This window comes from Dermacentor variabilis, chromosome 5 (assembly GCF_050947875.1).
Source record: "Dermacentor variabilis isolate Ectoservices chromosome 5, ASM5094787v1, whole genome shotgun sequence".
Taxonomy (NCBI): Eukaryota; Metazoa; Arthropoda; class Arachnida; order Ixodida; family Ixodidae; genus Dermacentor; species Dermacentor variabilis.
Genome location: NC_134572.1, coordinates 33,643,803 through 33,664,331, shown reverse-complemented (window position 1 = coordinate 33,664,331; position 20,529 = coordinate 33,643,803). Strand labels below are relative to the sequence as shown.

Sequence of the window (20,529 nt, the reverse complement as noted above, 5' to 3'; positions counted from 1 at the left end):
TTCTATTTTAGAGGCAATAGTTTGAAGAATATCCATGCATTCTTCACCCTGAGTAGACGGAATGCTTTTGATTTCCTGGTTGTTTTTTCGCGAGTACTGTTCCATATCGCCAATTCATCTTTCCAAGGATTCGTTATGCGAAACCAGAAATTTGTTCATTGCAGTTAGTTCTTTATTTTCAGATCTGAGGGATTGAGCAGTCTCGTTCAGAAAATCAACCCTGCTTGTTAGTCCTTCTATCTCATCTTTTACACCTTTAATGATTAAGGAAGGCTGGGAATCTAGCTTAGAAACAACAGTTGTCGTTATGTTGTCAAGCAGGTTATCAAGTTTGGCTTTAAAAGTATATTAAAGCTTTTCCACACGTTGATATAGTTCAGCAACAGTTGGCCTGGTTAAGACAACACCGGGAGCAGCAGCAACAGCAGTGGCTTTAAATTATAAACTAAATGAATAGCAATGTACAGACAGGGAAAATATGCACGAACCTGTGAAGCTGAGACGGAACAGGCAATCATGCACACACTGCTACACCACCACTGCTGCTGCTGAATGACGTTGTGGACGGTACGACGTGTATATAGCCAAGGGCTGCTGGCGACCAGGCGCAGGCGCAGATCCGAGGGCAGCAGTGAGCTGTATAATCACGCCGGGAGCCCGATGACACACGCTGCCGGTGGTTGGGCCGGTTGCTTGCACGCACAGGGTCGCGAGTAGGTGCTGAAGAGTTGCGTAGGCAGGCCGATAGCTCAAACCTGTGAAGCCGAGGCGCAAGCGTCAAGCATGCACACACTGCTCCTCCGCCACTGCTGCTGCCGAATCTTTGCTAAGGTTATGTTAACATTAAGAAAGAAAGAATAAAGCTGGGCTGGACATTTAATGCGCAGGTTAGATAACGGTTAAAACATTAGGGTTACAAAATGGCTTCCTCCAAAGGAAGGGGAGCGCAGTCGAGGAAAGCACAAAATTAGGTGGGGTGATGAAATTAGGAAATTTGTAGCTGCAAGCTGCAATCAACTAGCGCGAGACAGGGGTAATTGGAGATAGCTAGGAAAGGCCTTCGTCCTGCAGTGGACATAGAAATAGGCTAATGATGGTCATAATTTTTATAACCTAAGTATAGTTACAGAAATTGACGTTCATTTTTCGACATTTCTCCTGAGTTGCACGACAAGAAAAGATATAAAGCAAGCTGTCTAAAAGACTTGGTTGTGAATGGACGCCTTAGAAGCAACACGTCATCTCTATAGCAGTTTTCCCACTACTGTTTACATACTGGAGTGAGGTTACGCAATTGTATGTCAAAACGAAGCGCTTCTTTACGCAATGGTAGGTCTCCCACAACAAGATTACTTTTTGAAGCTCACCGATTTCTAACGCTCGCCAGTGTATTACGGATATGCCTGCCACCCTATGAGCCACGTATAAAACCGCAATAACGGTGCAGCCACTTTTGAAAGAACAGCAGTGCACGTACATGTACAAATGAAGTATAGGACGGTTGAAACCGAAGTTCACGTGATGCATCGAGCAAACGATTCAGAGATAATGGTAAATATCAGCTAAAAATCGTTATTTATATTTTTGGCTTCCTTCCGGTGCGAAAAAAAATCTGACGCTCTAGAACTGTCCCCGTTCGAGAATAAAATATCGTTTCTTTAGGTATTCGGTTGAGCTCCGGTTCGATATCCTGCTTTCGGACACATCTGCAACGAAGTTCTTCGCACTTTTTATTCAACTGAATTCCCGCATTTGCTCATACCTACGTTCATAAAGGTGTGGGGCAGCGCTGTTTTCCTTCGTCTCATAGCAAGCACATTCAAAAGACACTTCACTCTTGGCATCGTATCGAGATTGAGGGACGCTGCAGGGGTTGCAACTGGTCCGATGAAATGGAAAGGAGAGCTTTCCTCCAGATGGATGGGCGCCATTGTCCGTTCCAGGAAATGTCTTTCTCCGGAACTGGCCAGCCGACTGAAAAATGTGTCTGGCGCACAACAGCAAAATATACAAGGTAGGAGGGAGCAACTGATATCGCCCCCAAAAGAAGGAGCCATTTATGTCCGTGGTCATAACACTGCGCCGTGGTTTTTCGCTGTCCATTTTTGTACTCTACATTTATTTTCTCTCCAGCGCCCCTTCTTGCTGTATCTTACTGCGAGTTTTTGTTGCCGCTTGTCGCCCTACGCCTTTCCACTTGCTGACCCTCTTTACGCAAGTCACTATAAAAAATCAATGGTCATGAATGATTCTAGACTGTTAAGGAAGCGTACTTGAAATGGAACGCAAGCAACAGTAGAACAAAGACGACAGTCGAGGCAGCGTAGATTCAAACTATACCCTGAACAGCTGGCGCGCTGGTGCGCTGGTGAGCTCCAAATTCCCTTTGCGATTGTAGCGTTTTCTGTGATTCTTGCAAAGGCACCAACATTTTACAGGCTCCCGCCTCTATAAGAAAACACTCATGATCTCCGTGGAGGTTTCGTTCTTGAGAAGAATAACCGGACCGCGCCAATGGGCTTGTTAGATATTCCGTCCCTACTGAACAACCATGAGCTGCTCAGGGGTCAATGGGGTTAACTATCTTTGATTAGACGCGAGCCATTGCGTTTAAATATGAGAGGATACGAAGTCCTGAGGGTGCCACATTCCAAATAATGTCTGTCCCTCATTAGACAAAAACGTTAAGGAGCGCAAAAGCAGCTGTTAGCTCAAAAGTGTCGTGTTTATTCCTTAATATTGACAAAAGGAGCAGAATAAAATAACATTGTAACGGTAATGAAGAACATCGCAAGTCAAAGAAGAGGAAGAGAAGGGCAAGCGGAAGGTAGAGTAGCAGTGGGCCAGAGGAATAGTTGGTTTTGGAACGGCTGAGCTCTGGGTCTGTCGTGTACCGCTTGGAGCCAGTTTAAAGCGCTAGACTCGCGTTACGATATCAAGATGCCACCCCATAGCCCTTCGAAAATTTCTACTCGTGGGCGTCCTCACTACGGACTTACTTTAAGAACGGCTCAAGGACTGCACACCATACCATAATAGCAACAGAATAAGACATACAATGTAAAGAATACTAGCTTATTCCCAAGAAAAATTACGACGATTGTGCTTACTCGGAGCCTTTAACCTACATTTAATTGTGAGTAATATAATCGGTTCGTAAGTAGCAAAGAGAATGGCTTAGCATTTACATTTCCAAATGTTTACTCTATACAATGAAGCTGGCTCCCTCCTAGGTAATGCTGAAGTAACGCTTAATCCAAAGCTCCATGCTGATGTTGCTGACAGTTCATTCCGCACTGATGTTTGTCTCGTGGATGGTGACCTAAGGGAATGTACTTGTTCATAAACACTAAGCCACGGAGTGAACTAGGCAGCACCGACTCCCCTTTTTTTCAGTCCATTTGGCGTGACCAACAAATGTTTCGACGGCAGAACGTGCCTAGCATTCTACCATGCTCTCTCGTCGGCCCTGTTTCTATTTTGCCGCATTTCAAGACTCCTTTTCCAATTTCTCGCTTTAGCGGCTGACATGTACTGAATTTGTGTGCCACCGTGCCGAATAGGTGAGGAACGTTAAGATTATGCCGATTCGATGGACACAGTAGGAATCGGTTTAATGGAAGCATCCTTTTGTGTTTACAAAGTACGCTGTTTTTTTTTCTTCCGTAATCATTAGCAAATGCAGGCCATACGACGATGATGGACACGTTTTCTCTCTCAAACGCCTCGTTCAATGTAAACTCGAGGTACTTCACCACCGCCAGACACTTTTGACAGACGCCAGATTTGTCAGCGCACGCTGTACGCCATCCTGCAATAAGTTTTTCTCGAAGTGCATGTTTGCACCCATAAACGGCATGACCTCGTTCCGCAGCTGCCGCATGACCGTCCTGATGTCCCCTTCGTCTGGCTTCGTTGCGGCTTACAAGTGAGCAGCGGTGTACACTCATGTACTCGCGTTCCCAGCCATTCTGCCCTGCTTATCGACGCTGCTGCGCCTCGCTTTTGTGGGTAAAATGTTGACCGCGCTTTTCGGCGCTCATCTCGGCTGCTCGATGCTGCTGCATATCGCGGTTGCGAACCAGCATACGCTCGCGTTCAAAGCCATGCTTCACCGTGTATCGAAGTCAACCCTGCTCTACTCGGCACTTAATCCGAGTCTTTGTTTCGTACTCACCAAGCGCATTCTTCGGTACCATTTTGTTTGTGCTAGAGCTGGCGTCAGCGCTTCGTGTATAACGCCCCTAATTGCCCAGGACACCCTCGCTTCGCACTATGTCCGGGACTGGCGCATCGTACGAAATGCAGGCACCCATCGCAAAGGACCAAGTGAGCGAGCGCACCGCTTTGCATAACCAAACAATAAATCACGACATAAAACCGGCGTTTACAACGCCGCCGCATAAGTACGCTAAATCACAAAGAACGTTTAATGGAATGGCTCATGATACTCAAGAGCTTCTTTGATTTTCTTACATTTCTTATAATCGGCATTGGAAACTGTCCAGAGCTGTGGTTGCGGATCCAATTCTCTAACAACTACTACGTGTCATTATGACGCTAGATGAACAGATGCCTTAAATGTATTTACTTATGTGTCGCACTTGCTCTGCATACACCTCGCAGCAGTTTTTCCTCGACAAACATCAAGCAAAGCCTTCGTGTTTGTGACATGAGCTGCGTAGGTGTCACCACTGTGCTTCCTCATGAACTTCTCTTTGCAATTCTGCATAGCTTATGAATGATGTTGTGCATGAGCAAACATTGCATGAGGTTAAAGTTAGGACCTGTGCGGTTAACAAACATACACAATGCAAAAGATTACAACTTACAAAGGACGAAAGTACGCACAATTGTTCGCAGCCCATTTGACTGCATAGCATTTAATTAACCCACTCATGAAAGCACCCCTTCTCACTTATTCCAACATATGGTGGATTTGCGTATTTCCTTTTTTTTCACTTGTTGTTGTTGCTGCTGTTGTCGTTGTTGTCGTTGTTGTCGTCGTCGTCGTCGTCGTTGTCGTCGTCGTCGTCGTCGTTGTCGTCGTCGCAACAACCGAAGCTCAGTGATTCTTTTTCCTCCGCCTTGACACAATCAGAGTTTTCCTTAATCTGATGGACGTGCATAATTACATATTTCCGATATGGGAAAGCACGCTGCTGCACCTTCATCGGCTTGTTCACAGAGAAATTGAGCTATATATACTTGTACGAAATTTCACCTTAATGTAGTTATTCGCCGCTTACTGAAACATTTTACAGCGAAGCTGTTAGGGCCAATTTCTCCAGGATCGTGTCAGTTCGTTAACACAAAACTGTTATCAGGATTGGCTCCAGTGTCGTCGTCTTCCGCAGCTGGCTCGTTGGCGCCCCTCGGCGCTCCGCGCGAACGCGCTCGTGCCACTGCTTCCGCGTTCGTCGTCGTCATTAATTAATTAATAATCAACAAACACAAGGACTTAACCAATTTTAAAGCGAGTTACAGAGACGTTATTAAGGGCTAGTTCCCCCAGGATCGTGTCCGTGTGGAGACACAAAACTCCCAATACGTGGGCCAATCCCGAAGATAGTGCAATGCCGCGCCGACCCACGGCGTAGGTGCAGTTTGCCATTAAGGGGCCCACATAGCTTCGCTGGTCAAACTTCTTCACAGAGTGGAAGGGCAGTGAATTTTTATTTTTAGTTTGCTTTTCCATGAGGCATTCTAACGAATCTGCGGCATTCCATTAATATCTGGCCTCTCGCCTAATTGCCTCACGCACATGCAATTTTAACGGTACATAAATGTACAACAATGTGCAAATAGAAAACACACCTTCGATCCGACTTTCATGTTTATGCAGCTACTGCTGTAATCTGCGGATCAGCCACGGTGGCTTCGGCGTTCTGCGGCTGAGTACGAGGTCGCGAGTGCGATTCGTCGCACCAGCGGTGGCATTCCTATTGAGGCGAAAAGAAAACGCACTCGTGTACTATGCTTAGTACAATCCCACACGGTTTAAAGGAATCTGAATTACATGCACCACGACACCTCTTCTAACGCGGGTATCGCTTTGGGATGTCGATCTAATATTTTACTCTTTTTAAGGCTCCGACAGAGCTTTGCACCACGCCTCAACTAGTAAGACTTCGATTGGTTCTTGTGCCTGCCAAATTTTCCCATAACTTCGTAACTCCTCCAGTATATTCTGAAAAGAACTCGCTGAAAACAAATCAAAATATGGGGTATATGTGGACATGTTAGTTTCTGAGAACACAGCATACAAAGTATCAGTAACCGATAACACATTTTTAGAATAGTTGCGTCATTGCTCTATCAACAGCTGGTAAAAAGGAAACACTAAAAGTACACAACTCATACTATGCAGAACAAAAGGAAGAAGCATCTGCGATAGCTATAGTCTTCTAATGAGCGGTATCATTAATGTTTTACAGTGAATCAAATGCTTCCATGTGCTATTCTCACAATCTCTAACATGGAGTACAGGTGTTGACAATGTGGGAAGAAAAAAAATATCCTAAACAATATTATATGTCGGCATAGGAGCACGATTCCAACTCCGATGAAAACTAACTTATAACGCATTAATCTCAACAATTATCAACTACTGCTTATCTACATGAAGAATAACGACTACAGGCAACAAATGGTAGCTATTAGTTGCTCGAAAACGGCGCCATCATGTTGATATCAAAACACATATAAAAAAAGATCATTAAGTTTCATCTTGCACGAATATCTTAATAATCTGTAGATTACTTCCCACAATATCTTAACCACCTTACTTGTTTGAATAGACTTGAATGACTGGCGGCATGATAGACTTCACACCCTCAAGTGTTAAAGCACTTCTATTAAACAACTAATTTATTATAGAATGCGCAAATACCTGCGCTCCACCTGCGATATAAGAAAAGCATCCAGTGTTAAAAGCTTGTATTGGCTAGTGACTTTGATCCCTTTCTCGTGTCATGTGACATTACTGGGCTCATGGTGGCCTTGAAGCTGCATTGAGCAGCTTATTGCGCTGCGTTCGCTCTCCTTGTTTCTTGGCTGACAGGAATATGGTTCGACTACAAATTAACGTTCTGAATGGACTTACAGGCTTTTGCTCACAAGCTATATTTGAAGCCTTCGGATTAAGTTGTATAACTTTTGTATTTTGATGTTAACTTAACGTAGGGCACATCAGCGTCTTTTTATTTCGACCCAATAGAAATGCGGTTGCTCGCAGTGTAGTCATATTAGCAGTTTTGTTGCTAGAACTAGAGACTTGCTTGTTAAACGGCAAACTTTACATTCGATTTTCTATAACGACGTGACAAAACAATTCGCGACATGTTAGCCACTTCAAAGTAAAAAAAAGGTATTTCAGAAACAACCTTCTGGAACGCAATTTATTATGCTACTGCTACATGTACGCAGCCGAAATTGGCTGTACGACTCACGGGAACGACGTCTACGAACAGATATCGCATCCTCTGCGACCATGATGAAGCAACAATTGCCTTCATATTGATGGTATTCACACTATACTTCACAAAAAAATTTGTTTCACAGGACTGACATTGTACTTACAATTCTTTCTTAGTTCTTTTTTTTTACAGAACCGATTGGAATTGGCCGTATAACACTGCGGCTTCTCCACGTTCATTAAATATCGTACGTTCTATTGATGGACATTTGTCTTGCGAGCATAGCAGTAAACAAGTTTGGGAAAGCCTATTGCAACAACTTTTATGGTGATATTTAAAACGCAGCAAGGTGAATAATAAGACAGATCGACTGTAGGAAGTAGTTGTCGCTGTTGTTACCTCAAAAAGGTTTAGGTATCGGATTGGCTGGGCTCATTTACGCGAGTCTGACCGCACTGCTTCCCTTTCTGATGGCTTTTAGACAAACTAATAGTGCATGGAGCTTTCAGGCAGATGAAAGGTCTTAAGCGTAGTACTTGATGTGTACAAAGGTCATGTAATTATCATTACCATGTCAACAACAAGTGACCAAGTGCGTGTCACAGAATTTAGTTCTCCTTTTACGGGTGCCAAGAACAAGAAACATTGCAGGAAGAATGTTTACTGGTGTCTTTTGTATGGTGCTGTATTTGTAACCTCACAATCTGAAGGTAAACGCAACGTTTCAGCTGTCATAATCCGTTGTTTGTGCAAGTATATCAGTAAAGTAAAACTCCATCATACACCCTGCTGGTGAATTCACTGTTTATTCCTCACCCACACGGACACTGGGTAAACGTGATGAGGTTCGGTAGATGATTTACGCCACGGAAGCTTATAATATAGTGCCCCAAAGTGCGTACGTTATTTAAAATTCACTTATTTATTTAAAATTCACTTATAAGTTATGCGACAATTTTAGCGACCTTTCAGCCAAATTGAGCGGAAATTTTGCGAATTTTGTCTGACTTGAGCGACACTCTTAGAAAAATGGGCATTACTGGGTGCCGTGATTGGGAATCGAACCGGCCACCTCGTGTTCAGCAGCAACACCATGTAGCCATTAAGTCACTCCGGTGAGTACAGTAACCAATCTATACTTCAAAATTTAACTCCAGTATTGAAATTATTTGTCTTTCAAGAACTTTCTTAAAAGCTTTTAGTGGATGCTATGTAACATTTATAATTTTTCGCATTCTCAATAATTAACGCATGTCGTTCTACCTTGAAATTGCGTGACAAGTACACGTGAGAATACATATGCAACGCGCGCTCCGCATAACCTCCAAACCCAACAATTATTTTTCAGCCGTCAACGCGGACCTCTCAGCAGAAACCCCTATATTTTTCACATCACATTGTGCCATGTCTGAATCAAAGCGTGAAGGACTAACGCAAACAGCTGGCCGATTTCCTAGCTCATAAGTTCTTTTCGCAATAAAACGAGCGGTCGGATCGAAGGAATGGTGCTCATCGACGCAATGGCACGTGCCATCATTACAAAGGGAAGAGGTCTACGCACGAAGCCCAATGTAATCGCAGTTATTTCTTTGTTCTGGACCTCGAAGTCGAAGTCTGCATCTCACAGAAAGCGTGGTAAGTCAAGTTGTACACTTGAAGGAGCATAGTGTTGTAGGTGGTTTCGGTAATGTAGTTGAGCTTCACTGTTACTGTCCGGTGCATTGGCTAGGCTTCGGCGCCACATATGTGCAGCGTCACAAGCAATAATCATGAGGGCGTTGAATGGATGGTCTCATCCGGGTAGTCGGCACTTCTATATTGCTCCATATGCTACAGATCTGCATGGACGTCAATGCGACCGGCTTCTTCAGGCACTAGCACTTTTATGAGCTGCGTAAACAAGAAATGTGACGGCACGGCAGGTGCGCCTTGCGTCGAGCGACAAAATGATAACAGCGATAATGGGACGAAAAACGGTCACCGTCCAAAAGCTAAGCAAGGTATGCACATACGCGTGATAATCTGGCACATTGACGTAATCATGGCCGACTGTTTGGCTACTAGCAAGGTGAGAAACCGCTCCCGACGTCACCTCGACACCGTCTATACATGGTCCCAACAAACGTCCCTATTGGTTCATTAGAGGAGCATTTCTTTTACTTCGGCAATGTCTTTTATGAGAGAATATAAAGTCGGAAGTTACCAACCTTGAGGTCCGGGATTAATGCCATGCCCGAATACGTGCTCCCAAAAGCGCCGAGTTGGTCCTGGAGAACGTCTCCTATGAATGTGGTAGGCAACTAGTTGGTCGGAGAACGCACCACAGCAATAGCACACAAGCGTCAGTGCCAAATTACAGCGATCGCCTAGGCATTTGTTGGACGTGAACAGGTGCAGCTTGTGGCAAATATTAATAATACTATTACGGCACCATCCGGGGGCTGCCGCTCCGCGTCACGCCGTCGCCTGAGACAACTCTTCTCAAAGCACACGCGTCTTCGCACCTAGGACCTTATTCTCACTGGACGACTCTCGAAGATACCTTTCGGTTTGCGTATGGGATCAGCTAAGGCACAAGTGGGATGTCCGGCGCTCCGGTAAGGCTTGGCACAAAGGAGTACACCCACCTCACTTAACTTCGATCAGCCGGATCCTTGCATGTACAATAGCACTGCTAAATTTCACACGTGTCAGTGGATACTGCCTGGGAAATACGTTGGCCACGAGCGCTACGGGTGCGCAGGTGAAATGAACACTTCAGGCCTTACGCATCGCGGGCCTGCACATATCTTTGCAAGTGGTGGGGCAAGTGAACCCTTTCGTTTTTCTCTCACTTAATCAGGCAACTGTGATGAATTATACATTTCCGTACATGCGTAAATGACTCGTCACAAACACAAGCTAGACTCACGCCATCGTTGCACGCAGGCGCATCACTTACAGTGAATGAGTACTAGTGAAGCAGAGGACTCGCCCCTCGCGAAGCCAGAACTTAGCGAAATCACTGATTGGCCGCTACAGCACCCGAGGAAAAAGTGCAGGCCCGCGCATATATGCGACGCCGCGTGTGCGCTCCTGGTAAGTGTCGCACATAAATTTCGAAGAACTGCTGCCGTAGACGTGACACGCGCACATGACGCGTGGACGCTCGACCACTATAGAAAAGTGGAATTTGTGCGACAAGCGCGACTGGGCTATGGTCTTAAGTCGAAAAAAGAACGTGCGACTAACGGATAATAGCGGTCCTGCACACTGCCATACCTGCATCTTGCGGGTTCAAATGCCATTTGCACTTGTCACATCTTGAGCTCGTTTTTCTGCACCGAGTCACAAGCGAGGACAGCTGAGACAAGAAGCAAGGTGCTCTAGTGGTGCACTTACACATGTGCGTAATAACACAATATTTACGGCATTTCGTTTGCGGCTGAGCACGCTGCAACACCAACGATACTAATCTTTCATGCGCCTACGTTTCGCTAACGCGCACTGTGCTTCAGCTTTGCCATTAAGGAATGCCATAAAGAGAGGAGGGTTTTGTTCCGTGAGTAATTAGTTGGAAAATGATTTCTCGACGATTGCTTTTGTCAGACCTGCGTCATTGGCTAGCCGCTTTTACTAGCATTTTCGCCATGATGGCTGGACTGCGCCTGATCTTGGGAACTTTCTACCGCACCGTTCCACCGCTCTCTGAATACTAGGTCCGGTTTCTTATGACTATAATACGCAGTGCATGTAGAAAGAATGGTGATCACCAAACCACGTGCTGGGCTCCATCTGTGATGGTTTACATGAGCAGCTTCTCTGGAATGATTGAGCACACACACACACACTTCCAATGTAGTACAAAGCCAAACTTTATTTATTACAAGAAAAGTCAACCTATACATTAAGGAAACAACATGCGAAGTACTATTTACATTTCAATTCCCTATTTATTAATGAATCATGTAATTTATGTACTTATATACAACCCGATGCGGCTCTACGAATTAAGCCTATGTACACACCATTGTTGAAGATTCCCGAATTCGAAACCTCCAAGGAAACGACTCGCCAGAGAATGTAAGCGCAGCCTGCGAGTCGAATGGCGTCGTGGTCGAAGCAGAAACACAGAAAGGCGAAAACAACAGTTTGCTTCAGGGCTGAACTGCTGCTACCATCTCTGACGTGGCACGCGTATTTACAGTGCTTCGCGAAGAAATTGAATGAAGTGTGCACATGACAATAGACAAAGTCTCTAAACACTCCATTTTTATTTCTCTGTGTTCCCTCATAGTAGATCCATCGATACTATGTTACATTTCTTTTTATGTTCAAGTGAAATGTAGATACCTGTGAGCTCCTGGGTACGGATGTGCCCACATCACACCGCACGTAGCGGTCGGCATGGTTATCATTTCGTGTGAGCGACAGAATAAATAAAGAAATACCTAACGCACATAAGTTTTAGTTGGGGTAAGCTGAAGACACATACATTTGCTTTACCTAGAAACTTGTGTTTGTTACCAAGATCGGTCAGTGCGCGTTTTAACGAGTATCTTTAAACATAAACTACGTTATGAACGATGACCAAAAAGCAGCTTTTCTCTCGGCGATCGCATGACATTTCATATGATATCGTGTCTCATGTTATACATGGGCGTTTCACACATTCAGCGCATGCACTTGAACCAAAATCAATATATATTATGCCACTGGTTCTAATCCGACCGGTACAATAAACACGGTGGAACGATCCTTTAAAAACGACGAAGTGTGCTGCGCCTCATTTTGAATAAGATAATACTTATTGCACTGTTGAATTCCTCCTATGCACTTTCGACTGCTTTGTTGTGAGGTATAACACAATTTTTATATAACCACACAAAGGCCAGACAAGTTAAGAACGCCATCTTCGGAGCTTGAGTTCGGAAAGGTGAGAGAGTAAAAATTTCAAACTGGGATATGAATCAGGTACATTCCTAAACTCAATCGCTTGGCAGAATTCCAGCGCGGTGTATTGTGGTACATATATATTTCTTGCTGGAGGTTCGGCTGTGGATTGGTTCTGGACACTATTTTTCATCCTAAGAATTTCTTAAGGGAATTTTGCCCTTATCGGTAAACAATGAATGCATTTTATTCCACTTGTTCTGGCAGTCTCTAACATCCCATTACTTTTATCCTTCTTCCTTCTGAATCCTCTGTATTTCCAAGTTATTTTCAATCTGAACGACTTTAGTGTTATATTCACCGCTTTTCACCTATGCAAGCAACATTGCGAGAATCATTGTCATCAAAAAAGCTTTCTCTCGTTTCTCAATAACGTGTTTAGGACAAATAACTACAATGCTTAGTTCTTCATGCAAACATTAAGTTTTATGAAATACGCGAATTTTATCGAATCGCGAAAGTTCACTGAGCCACCTCGTTTGAAGTATCTATTACTGGTTAATCAAAGAACTCTGCTGCGCCGCAAATTTATTCGCGAAACTCATTGAGCTTGCCCGATGGGGTCCATAACATCTATTAAGCTTAAACCAAAAATTCGTAGCGCGAAAGGAGGAGGACAAAACGACAGTGCACAGAATCAGCACTGCAATTATTCTGCTTTGTACCATGTTCCAGTCTGCCTAACCCTACTCCTTTTTTTTTTCTTAATATGATATTTTGTTTCTTTACGACAATTTGTTCTTCGCATTGAACTAGCCACACAAAATAGTTTGTTAATTACTATGTAATTCATTAATAAAACTGGGACTCATGTATGAACATCACCACCTAGGGATTTTAATGTATTGAAGCGCTCTGAAAACCAATGGCTTACAACTTAATTATACCTGTTCGCGTACTGCCAAAACACAATTTAAATAAAACATATTACAAAGCACTTTCTTTTGAACGGTTCACCCAAGGAGTCAAAGAAATTTGCTTCAACGTCAGGTTTCATGTTCCAAGTGATACGATTCCGGCAAGGCAAAGGTGTCTCGCCCTATATCACCCGGCGTTAACCTCTACGTCCACAAACTGAGCATCCCTCTTGTGATAAGCTTACCAGCCGGTCAGTCGTAAGCAGTTTAACAATAATTTCATTGGACTAGTTTGGAGAAAGATCAATAATCTTCCGGTAACACATACATATCAATGTTGCCGGAGATCAGCGCAATGCTTACAGAAAAAAACTGAACGTTACAACTAAAAAAAAAGAAATATTAGAATATCCTAACTATAGGCAAGCGTCTCGTCAATAACGTATATATATCGGATAATAAAACAGCGCGCGTAAGACGTTTCGATGACGGCGAATGCTACCAATGTCCGCTGTGGCAGATGCAGAAAACACCATGGGAACAATGACGCACTATAACTTTTAGAGTATAGAAATTCGCGAGGACATCGTCAAAAAGCGGGCGGAAACCTAAGAAAGAGCAAGAATACTACCAGTGTAGCAAGTGAGAGCGGGCAACGGCGCTCGGTGCAAAAGATTGCCTTCGCGCGGGGCGTACTGGCGCCTCCTGTGAAAGGCCACTACGCTCTGGACAAAATAGGCGACATGCGTCGGGGACCGTAAAAATGCCAGATGGTGGGTCGAAGCTTCGACTATACGCTTGCCCCACAATAAGATCCAACCAAGCGCGGGGTGAGGGGGGGGGGGAGGCTGGCGCATTACACGGACCAGGAGAGGGGAGAACGCAAGAAGGACGGTGGTGAAAGTGAATGTCCCGCCATAAACGATGCCATCCCAAATCGAACGCGGCTTTCTCTCCTCGAGGACGACCGCACAAAAGGCACAATGACCGTGCACATATCGCGACGCATTAATGGCCGTTCCGGCACGTTACGCATGGCCGCTTGTCCGTAGTCTCCTGCATCGCCGTCGCCTTAGTCGCGAAACATGCGACTGCCAAAAAGGCTGACGGTGGCGCGGCCTCGATAAGACGGAGCAGGTCGCGAGGTCAAGGGAGGAGCTGCTTTTAAGCGCGACCATTTGGGGGCCCCGATCTTATTCGCTCAATAAATGCAGCTAGCTAATCGCTGCTTTGCTGTTCCTGTAATAAAATGCGTGTGCGTGCGTTGCGTGTTATAAAAATACTGCGTTTGGTCTCGACGCGCGCTTATTTCGAGGAGACCTACAGCCAAAAGAAAAGGAAGGTTCCTTCTTTTTGCTATAGATAGATGCCGCGTTCGCTACGAAATGGGCAGCTTTGATGTCGTGTCTATTGAAGAACACTTCCATGCTGCGTTGAATATTTATAATCCTCGTTCATAAGGAAGTCTTATTCTCACATTACGGGCTATGAATGCCTCCCCGAATGGCGTACAGGGACGCAAACTGCAATTTTTTATTGGGATAATAAGTTCTCAGAAAGTACAAAGGTTTCAGTTTTAGCTCATAGATGGGCAAGTGTTAGGATCCTTAATGTGTTGAGAGTTGTATAAAGCACTCGTACTGTATACTGCTGCAAGCTAATCTGAAAGGGAACATCGCTGAAGAACGGTTTTAAAGTGTCGAAAAATTACACCAAGACCACTCTCTAGCCGTGCTGGAAAATGTCAAAGAGAGAGTTTTGAGTTCATATTATAGTTTATAGTTCATTCTGACGAACAGTGAGTAGGAAATAGTAACATTGTGACTCCACGTGCGTCTGTTTTTCATGTCTTGAACATGAGCTACGTTCACTCCTCCTCATTTTACAGGTGCCGTAAGCTACCTCAGATAAAAACTGTGCCATGAAGCCGTACGGCTATAAAGTGAGCGTGCGCTGCGAATAGCTACATAGCTTATGAGGGTTGAGTTTTACAAGCATACGCTTTGGGCGCAATAAAAACGTGGCTAAATTCCCCGTAGCGAGGAAGGCCATCCGAATGTCAGAAAGCACAAAAAAGGAAAGAGAAGGCTAAAAGGATATGGAATAATTTTTCGCTCATCAGTGCAAAGTTCTCTCAATGTGCAAGCCATGTATAAATGGCAAGAATCCTGGAAATATATAACAGCCATTAGTCACAACCTCAACGAAGTCCCACGCTGATCGCTGGACGCGTGTTATTTGACCGATCATTTAATGCTAGTAGCGAATGCAACTTTTATCGCATTCTCAACACTGCCTTTAGGCAACCTTCGCGTATAATCGCAGAATGTTCAGCATAACGAATGATGAAAATAGTGACAGGCCTCATCAGATTGCCCAAGTTCACTCAAGTCCAAAGCCTCTTGCAGTGATCTACAGTTAGCACTGCACTGAGTTTGGTCACTCTTACCTATATGCTTGTGGAATCTCGTAAACATTAGTCGCCCTCCACAGCGTTTCTCTTATGATTACACGGAATCTATTCCTCTAATGATGTCAGTGCAAGAATGAAAATTTGGAATGGCATCGGTGACTGCGCCACACAAAGATGCATTTACAGAGACAGGTTTAGATATTACTTCAAGTAGTCGTTAGTTACGATTTATTTATAAAGGCTTTCATGTCTTGTACAGGTGGTACAATAGCCACTACTGCTCCCACTAGCCGTGCTTAGTTTACCGGCAAAGTGCAATGGCTGCTTCTGTACTCGCTTTAAAAGCCAGACACAGTTCTAATTTACCCTGATCTTCAACTTTTCTCCCGTCCCGCCAAGTTAGGAGTCATAGTTAGATATATTAAAATATGACGGGGTATAGAACACTTCTCAATGCTTGATCACTGACACTTGAAGTCTGTTAGCTGGTGCAGTTCAATTATGATGTTTGTGAGCAATGCTTCAAATAATGTTTACAAAATCTCTCGTCACCACATTTTGTAGAATTTTAGAAAGTGATCTGACATGGAAACAGCCATGCTGGTAATGCGGGTGCCAAGCATATGTTAAGGATAAACAAGGAATGCAATCACGTTTCAAGGGTTCTGCGCTGAAACACTTACAATAGGTATTTGCACGCAGCATACTTCATTGAAAAAAGATTCTAGAGACCGAAGAACTGGCAAGCTTTCAATCAAGCAATAAAAGTTACAGCAGGGAAACATATATGCGCATACAGCGGCGCAGTAGAGCATGTAGCAATATAAAAAGGTAGGTTTTTCTCTTTTCTTCCTTTTTCACAGTCCCACGGCGTAAGTGTCTGAATAAACAAATGTAACAGTTATCCTCTGTTGGGGGCTTCTAAGGCACTTAGGATCACCGAGCGCTGCTTTATGAGCCTACATTATTTAGGAGGTTATTATACTTTCGGTATAGTCGTTAATGCTTCAGGCGATAACATGTCTGTAACGTGATTTCGACAAGAAAATTATAGGTAGGCTACATTTGCCCGGCAGTAGTGTTCTAGTCAGGAATCGTTTGAGCCTATACAGGTGTGATGCGTCGTCGTAGTAGTGTAAAAATATTCCCACCCGACGCCTACAAGAGCATACTTTAAATCCAACTTTATTAATAATTGTATCGCAGCCAAAGAAAAATAAAAAGAACGGCCACACAACTACACAGCATTGCTCTAGGGTGGATAAGATTGACGTTGCCTTACAGCCCATATCACTTCTGTTTAGAGTTGGGTAGCGCTGCAGTTTGGAGGGAGTTAACGCAGTCTACCTGGGGCCACTTGCTCGCGACAGCTAGCGTTCGAGTATTCTGTTGACTTTCGACTTATAAGCTACCTGCCAACTAATCCAGAGTAGTGGCCACCTTACGAAGCAGCGGCATGTTTAAGAACCACAGGTCGCTCATTGCTGGAACCATCTTTGTCGCCGGACCACAAGTGTCACCTATGGGAGCCTGCCCAACAGGTGGTCCATGCTGATTCAGCCCATGCAGGGTCATGTAAGCTGTCCAGATTAGGAGGCTTCCACATATGAACTCCTAGTGCAATGCTTCCTTACACAGGCGCTGCTGCGCGCAACGCTATCGTGTTGCGTTATAAAAGTGGCGTACACTCTGCACCTGCACGTTGACATACATAAACGCTAGATCAAAGGAAAGCCATGTGCATAAAGGTAGGAAGCAAGAAATAATGTTAAGCTTGCGAAAACATTCTGCCAGCTTCACGCTTAGTTGGAGTCTAAAAGCAAAGCAGAATATATTGCTGCACAGTTCAATCGCTGACGACAATTTGCTGTTATTTAGCGAGGCGCCGGATTTACACGTTAAAATCTGAAAAAGGAAACTTGCCTTTCCGTTGAAGTACTGCACAACAATTAATAAGTATTCACCCGCCAAACGAAACTTAACAAATTTCAGTATTGTGAATTAGGAGATCCAAGAAGCTCTTTTTTGTCCGCCAGTGCAGCTATGCAACCAACATATGTGAGAATGTAAGCTGTCTCACTGCCTTTAATTTAAATTGAACAAATATAGGAACACGCTATATTGAGGATGATCTTTCACGAGAAATCGTGATGTCACAGTAATCAGCCTATTATCTTTGCCATAAGTATCAACAATTTTTGTCGTTTCCGCTTCTTCGTCGTGTTTCCCTGCTCGAGCTACAGCCATTCAACTTTCCTTGCTTTTACCACCGCCTCATGGAGCCTGTCTGGATTTACATTACTATTTCATGTATGTGTTCAATTTCGAAGCATCCTTGCCTTTGTTCACTATTGTAATTTCCTGTGGTTAGCTTTGCGCACTCAATTGCTACGGCATGGGCGGAGATAAATGCAGAAAAAATGCAAGAAAATACCTACATAAGTGGAAGCGATAGAAAAATCGTGAGACTCTGTTGAACCTAAAGAAGGCGGTACTGAGTGCTATGTTGTTTTAGTGAGACTTGAAATTGTTTTAGGATAGTTTACCCGACTATAGTGCTATGTCATCACGCATTACTGGTGCTTCAAATGTAATGAACATTAAACTGGCAAGGAAAGAGATGAAAAACTTTGGAGTGCAAGTTATTAAAGCCCGATACCCAACTGTTCCCATCGCACTTTCTTTAGTGGGACCGACTAGATCGCCTGTTAAATGTTCAGCATGATATACTCAAAGGACTATTAACACTCGCATCGGCGCACGATTAAGCACGCAGGAGCCTCGAGCGCTCAGCAAAGCCGAGAATGCAGCAAGTGATCGGCATTTCATTATTGCCGTCGCTGCAAGTCTTATTAATGACCATGCAATGAAGAATCCTCAGGGCAGTATGCCGAAGCCACTGGACTAAACGTTGTCTCTTTAGGTACTTTAAAACGTACGTTAATCGTACGCATAGCAGAGCAAAGCCTTAAGACTGTCCCTGGAGAGCTTAATCAAACTGGTTGCTCACGCAGCGTGGAACTTCTTCGTGAATAGTAATAGACGAATCCGTAATAGTATTAGTACTAAGAGACGAATCAGTAATATTGGCTCAAATTGCACCCTGCTCAACCCTTCTTTGAGTGCGGAAACGAACAGCAATTTTTTAAACATTACCGCCACTGATTTGTGGTGGCGTTGAATGCCGTGTAAGTTTGAGGATGGCTGCCTGAAATTTGGAGGAGTACACAGACCGTAAAATAAAATAACAAACAAAAATGCAAAATTTACTGCGCTCTGAACAATTTTTCAAAGTTCTTGACAGCGTTCTCGATCTATGCAAGCCGACGTTGTCTTTCAAGCCTCATTTGCCATTCCTCGCTGCGTGAGCTGCCAGTTCGCACGAGCATTAACCGCACTCACACGCGGCAGCTACGCCTTGTGCCACGCAACGTAGCTCCGGAAGCGGCTGAAGGTTCATCGGCCACGCTGCGCAGCTGAAGCTGCCTGAGGAACGCTGTGTTCTCGTAACGCGGTCCTTCGTCGCCGAACGAGTTGCGTCGCTCCTGCTGCATCGGCTGTGGCTGCTGCTGGGGCTGGGAGTACCCGCCGCGAGGCAGAGTGGCTCCCAGCCAAGTCTGCCGGTGGTGACGAAGCATTTCCTGCTCTTGCGAGCCACGCGCCCTGGCGGCGGGCTGTCCCGCACTCCAGGACATGTAAGAGTCCGTGGAAGACGCACTGTCCCGGCGACGGCGTGTTCCGAGTTCGAAGCTCTCAGCTGCGGCAGCGGCGTTAAGGTAGCGTCTCTGCTGGCTGGAGAAGGCACTGGTGGTGGTCTCGTGGAGATGGTGGCGCCGTCTTGTGGCGGCGGCAGCAGCGATCACAGAGGGTTCGTCGCCGTCTTCATCCGGGCACTGAGCGGTCGAGGAGTCGTCGTTCGGACAGAAGGGTGGTCCGGGCCGCTCCTCCGCTTGTTCCCCGTTGTCGTAAGGGGCCTGCCCGAACGTGGTCTCCGCCTGTCAGACGGGCGTCGATATGGTACGGCGCTCCCGCTCAGGAGTGTCCCGCCTCTGCCAACATCAAAGAGACGAGGCGGAATAGGAGTATGAGCAAAATAATTGACGCCGAAATGGATAAGTAGTTTTCGACGTCGCAAACGGGCTAATGTACGTCTATAACACTTCTTCATTCACTTACTCCTTCTGTTTAAATTTTATGTGCTGAGCCTTTGTGTCCATAAGTGAATAAACCACAAAGCTGCCGTCTCAAACTCATTTCATGCATCGCGCCAAGCATGTGCTTGAGAATCCTGATGTAGACATGGTATCAACAAAGGGGATGCGAGAATTAAGAAATACATTCAAATGACATAGCAGGGCCTTCATGGTGCATGTCCTGTATGCTTGCACCGGTGTTGCACTAACATTTGCGCATTCTCTTCAGCACTGTGCATCAGCACTGTGCATCAACACTGTGCACTGTGCATTCTCTGCAGCACACTCTGCAGAGAATACGAATACAATGGAAAGAAGAATAGTTATAGACGAGAAATTATCTGTGTTTAGAAGGATACTACTACCCATTTTCTTATATATTAGGAACATTTTTCAGTAGGGTGGTCTCTTTATACTTCTTAAGAGCATAAATAGAAAAACAAGGAAAATAGGCAATAAGAGAGAGCGACCAGTTATCGCGTCTTCTTGCTGAGTGTCTACATATTTCCACAAAAGCTCGGCACTAGCTGTAGTTTAGGAAAACATTATACAAAACTCCATAATAGTAATTCCCGTTACGCTTCTGTTTACTACAACCAGGAGAGCTATAGACAGTTTACGCCTTCGCTCTAAACATGCCAGTTTAAGCTGATCATCTAAACACAGCTCAGCAGCGTGCTCTATGACATTTTAATTCGTGACAAAACTCGCTAGTC

The 20,529-nt window shown here is 44.7% G+C and overlaps 1 protein-coding gene across 6 annotated transcripts in view; it reads right to left on the bottom strand.

Moving 5' to 3' along the window:
* Positions 1-11,260: 11,260 nt before the first annotated feature.
* LOC142582417 (neural cell adhesion molecule 2-like) overlaps positions 11,261-20,529 on the bottom strand; it is a 388,203-nt gene continuing 378,934 nt past the window's right edge. For all 6 annotated transcript variants that reach the window (XM_075692113.1, XM_075692111.1, XM_075692117.1 and 3 more), the window contains one exon: positions 11,261-19,669. In XM_075692113.1, the coding sequence (XP_075548228.1) occupies positions 19,619-19,669 (51 nt within the window). In that variant the 3' untranslated portion in view covers positions 11,261-19,618. The remainder of the gene's footprint in view (positions 19,670-20,529) is intronic.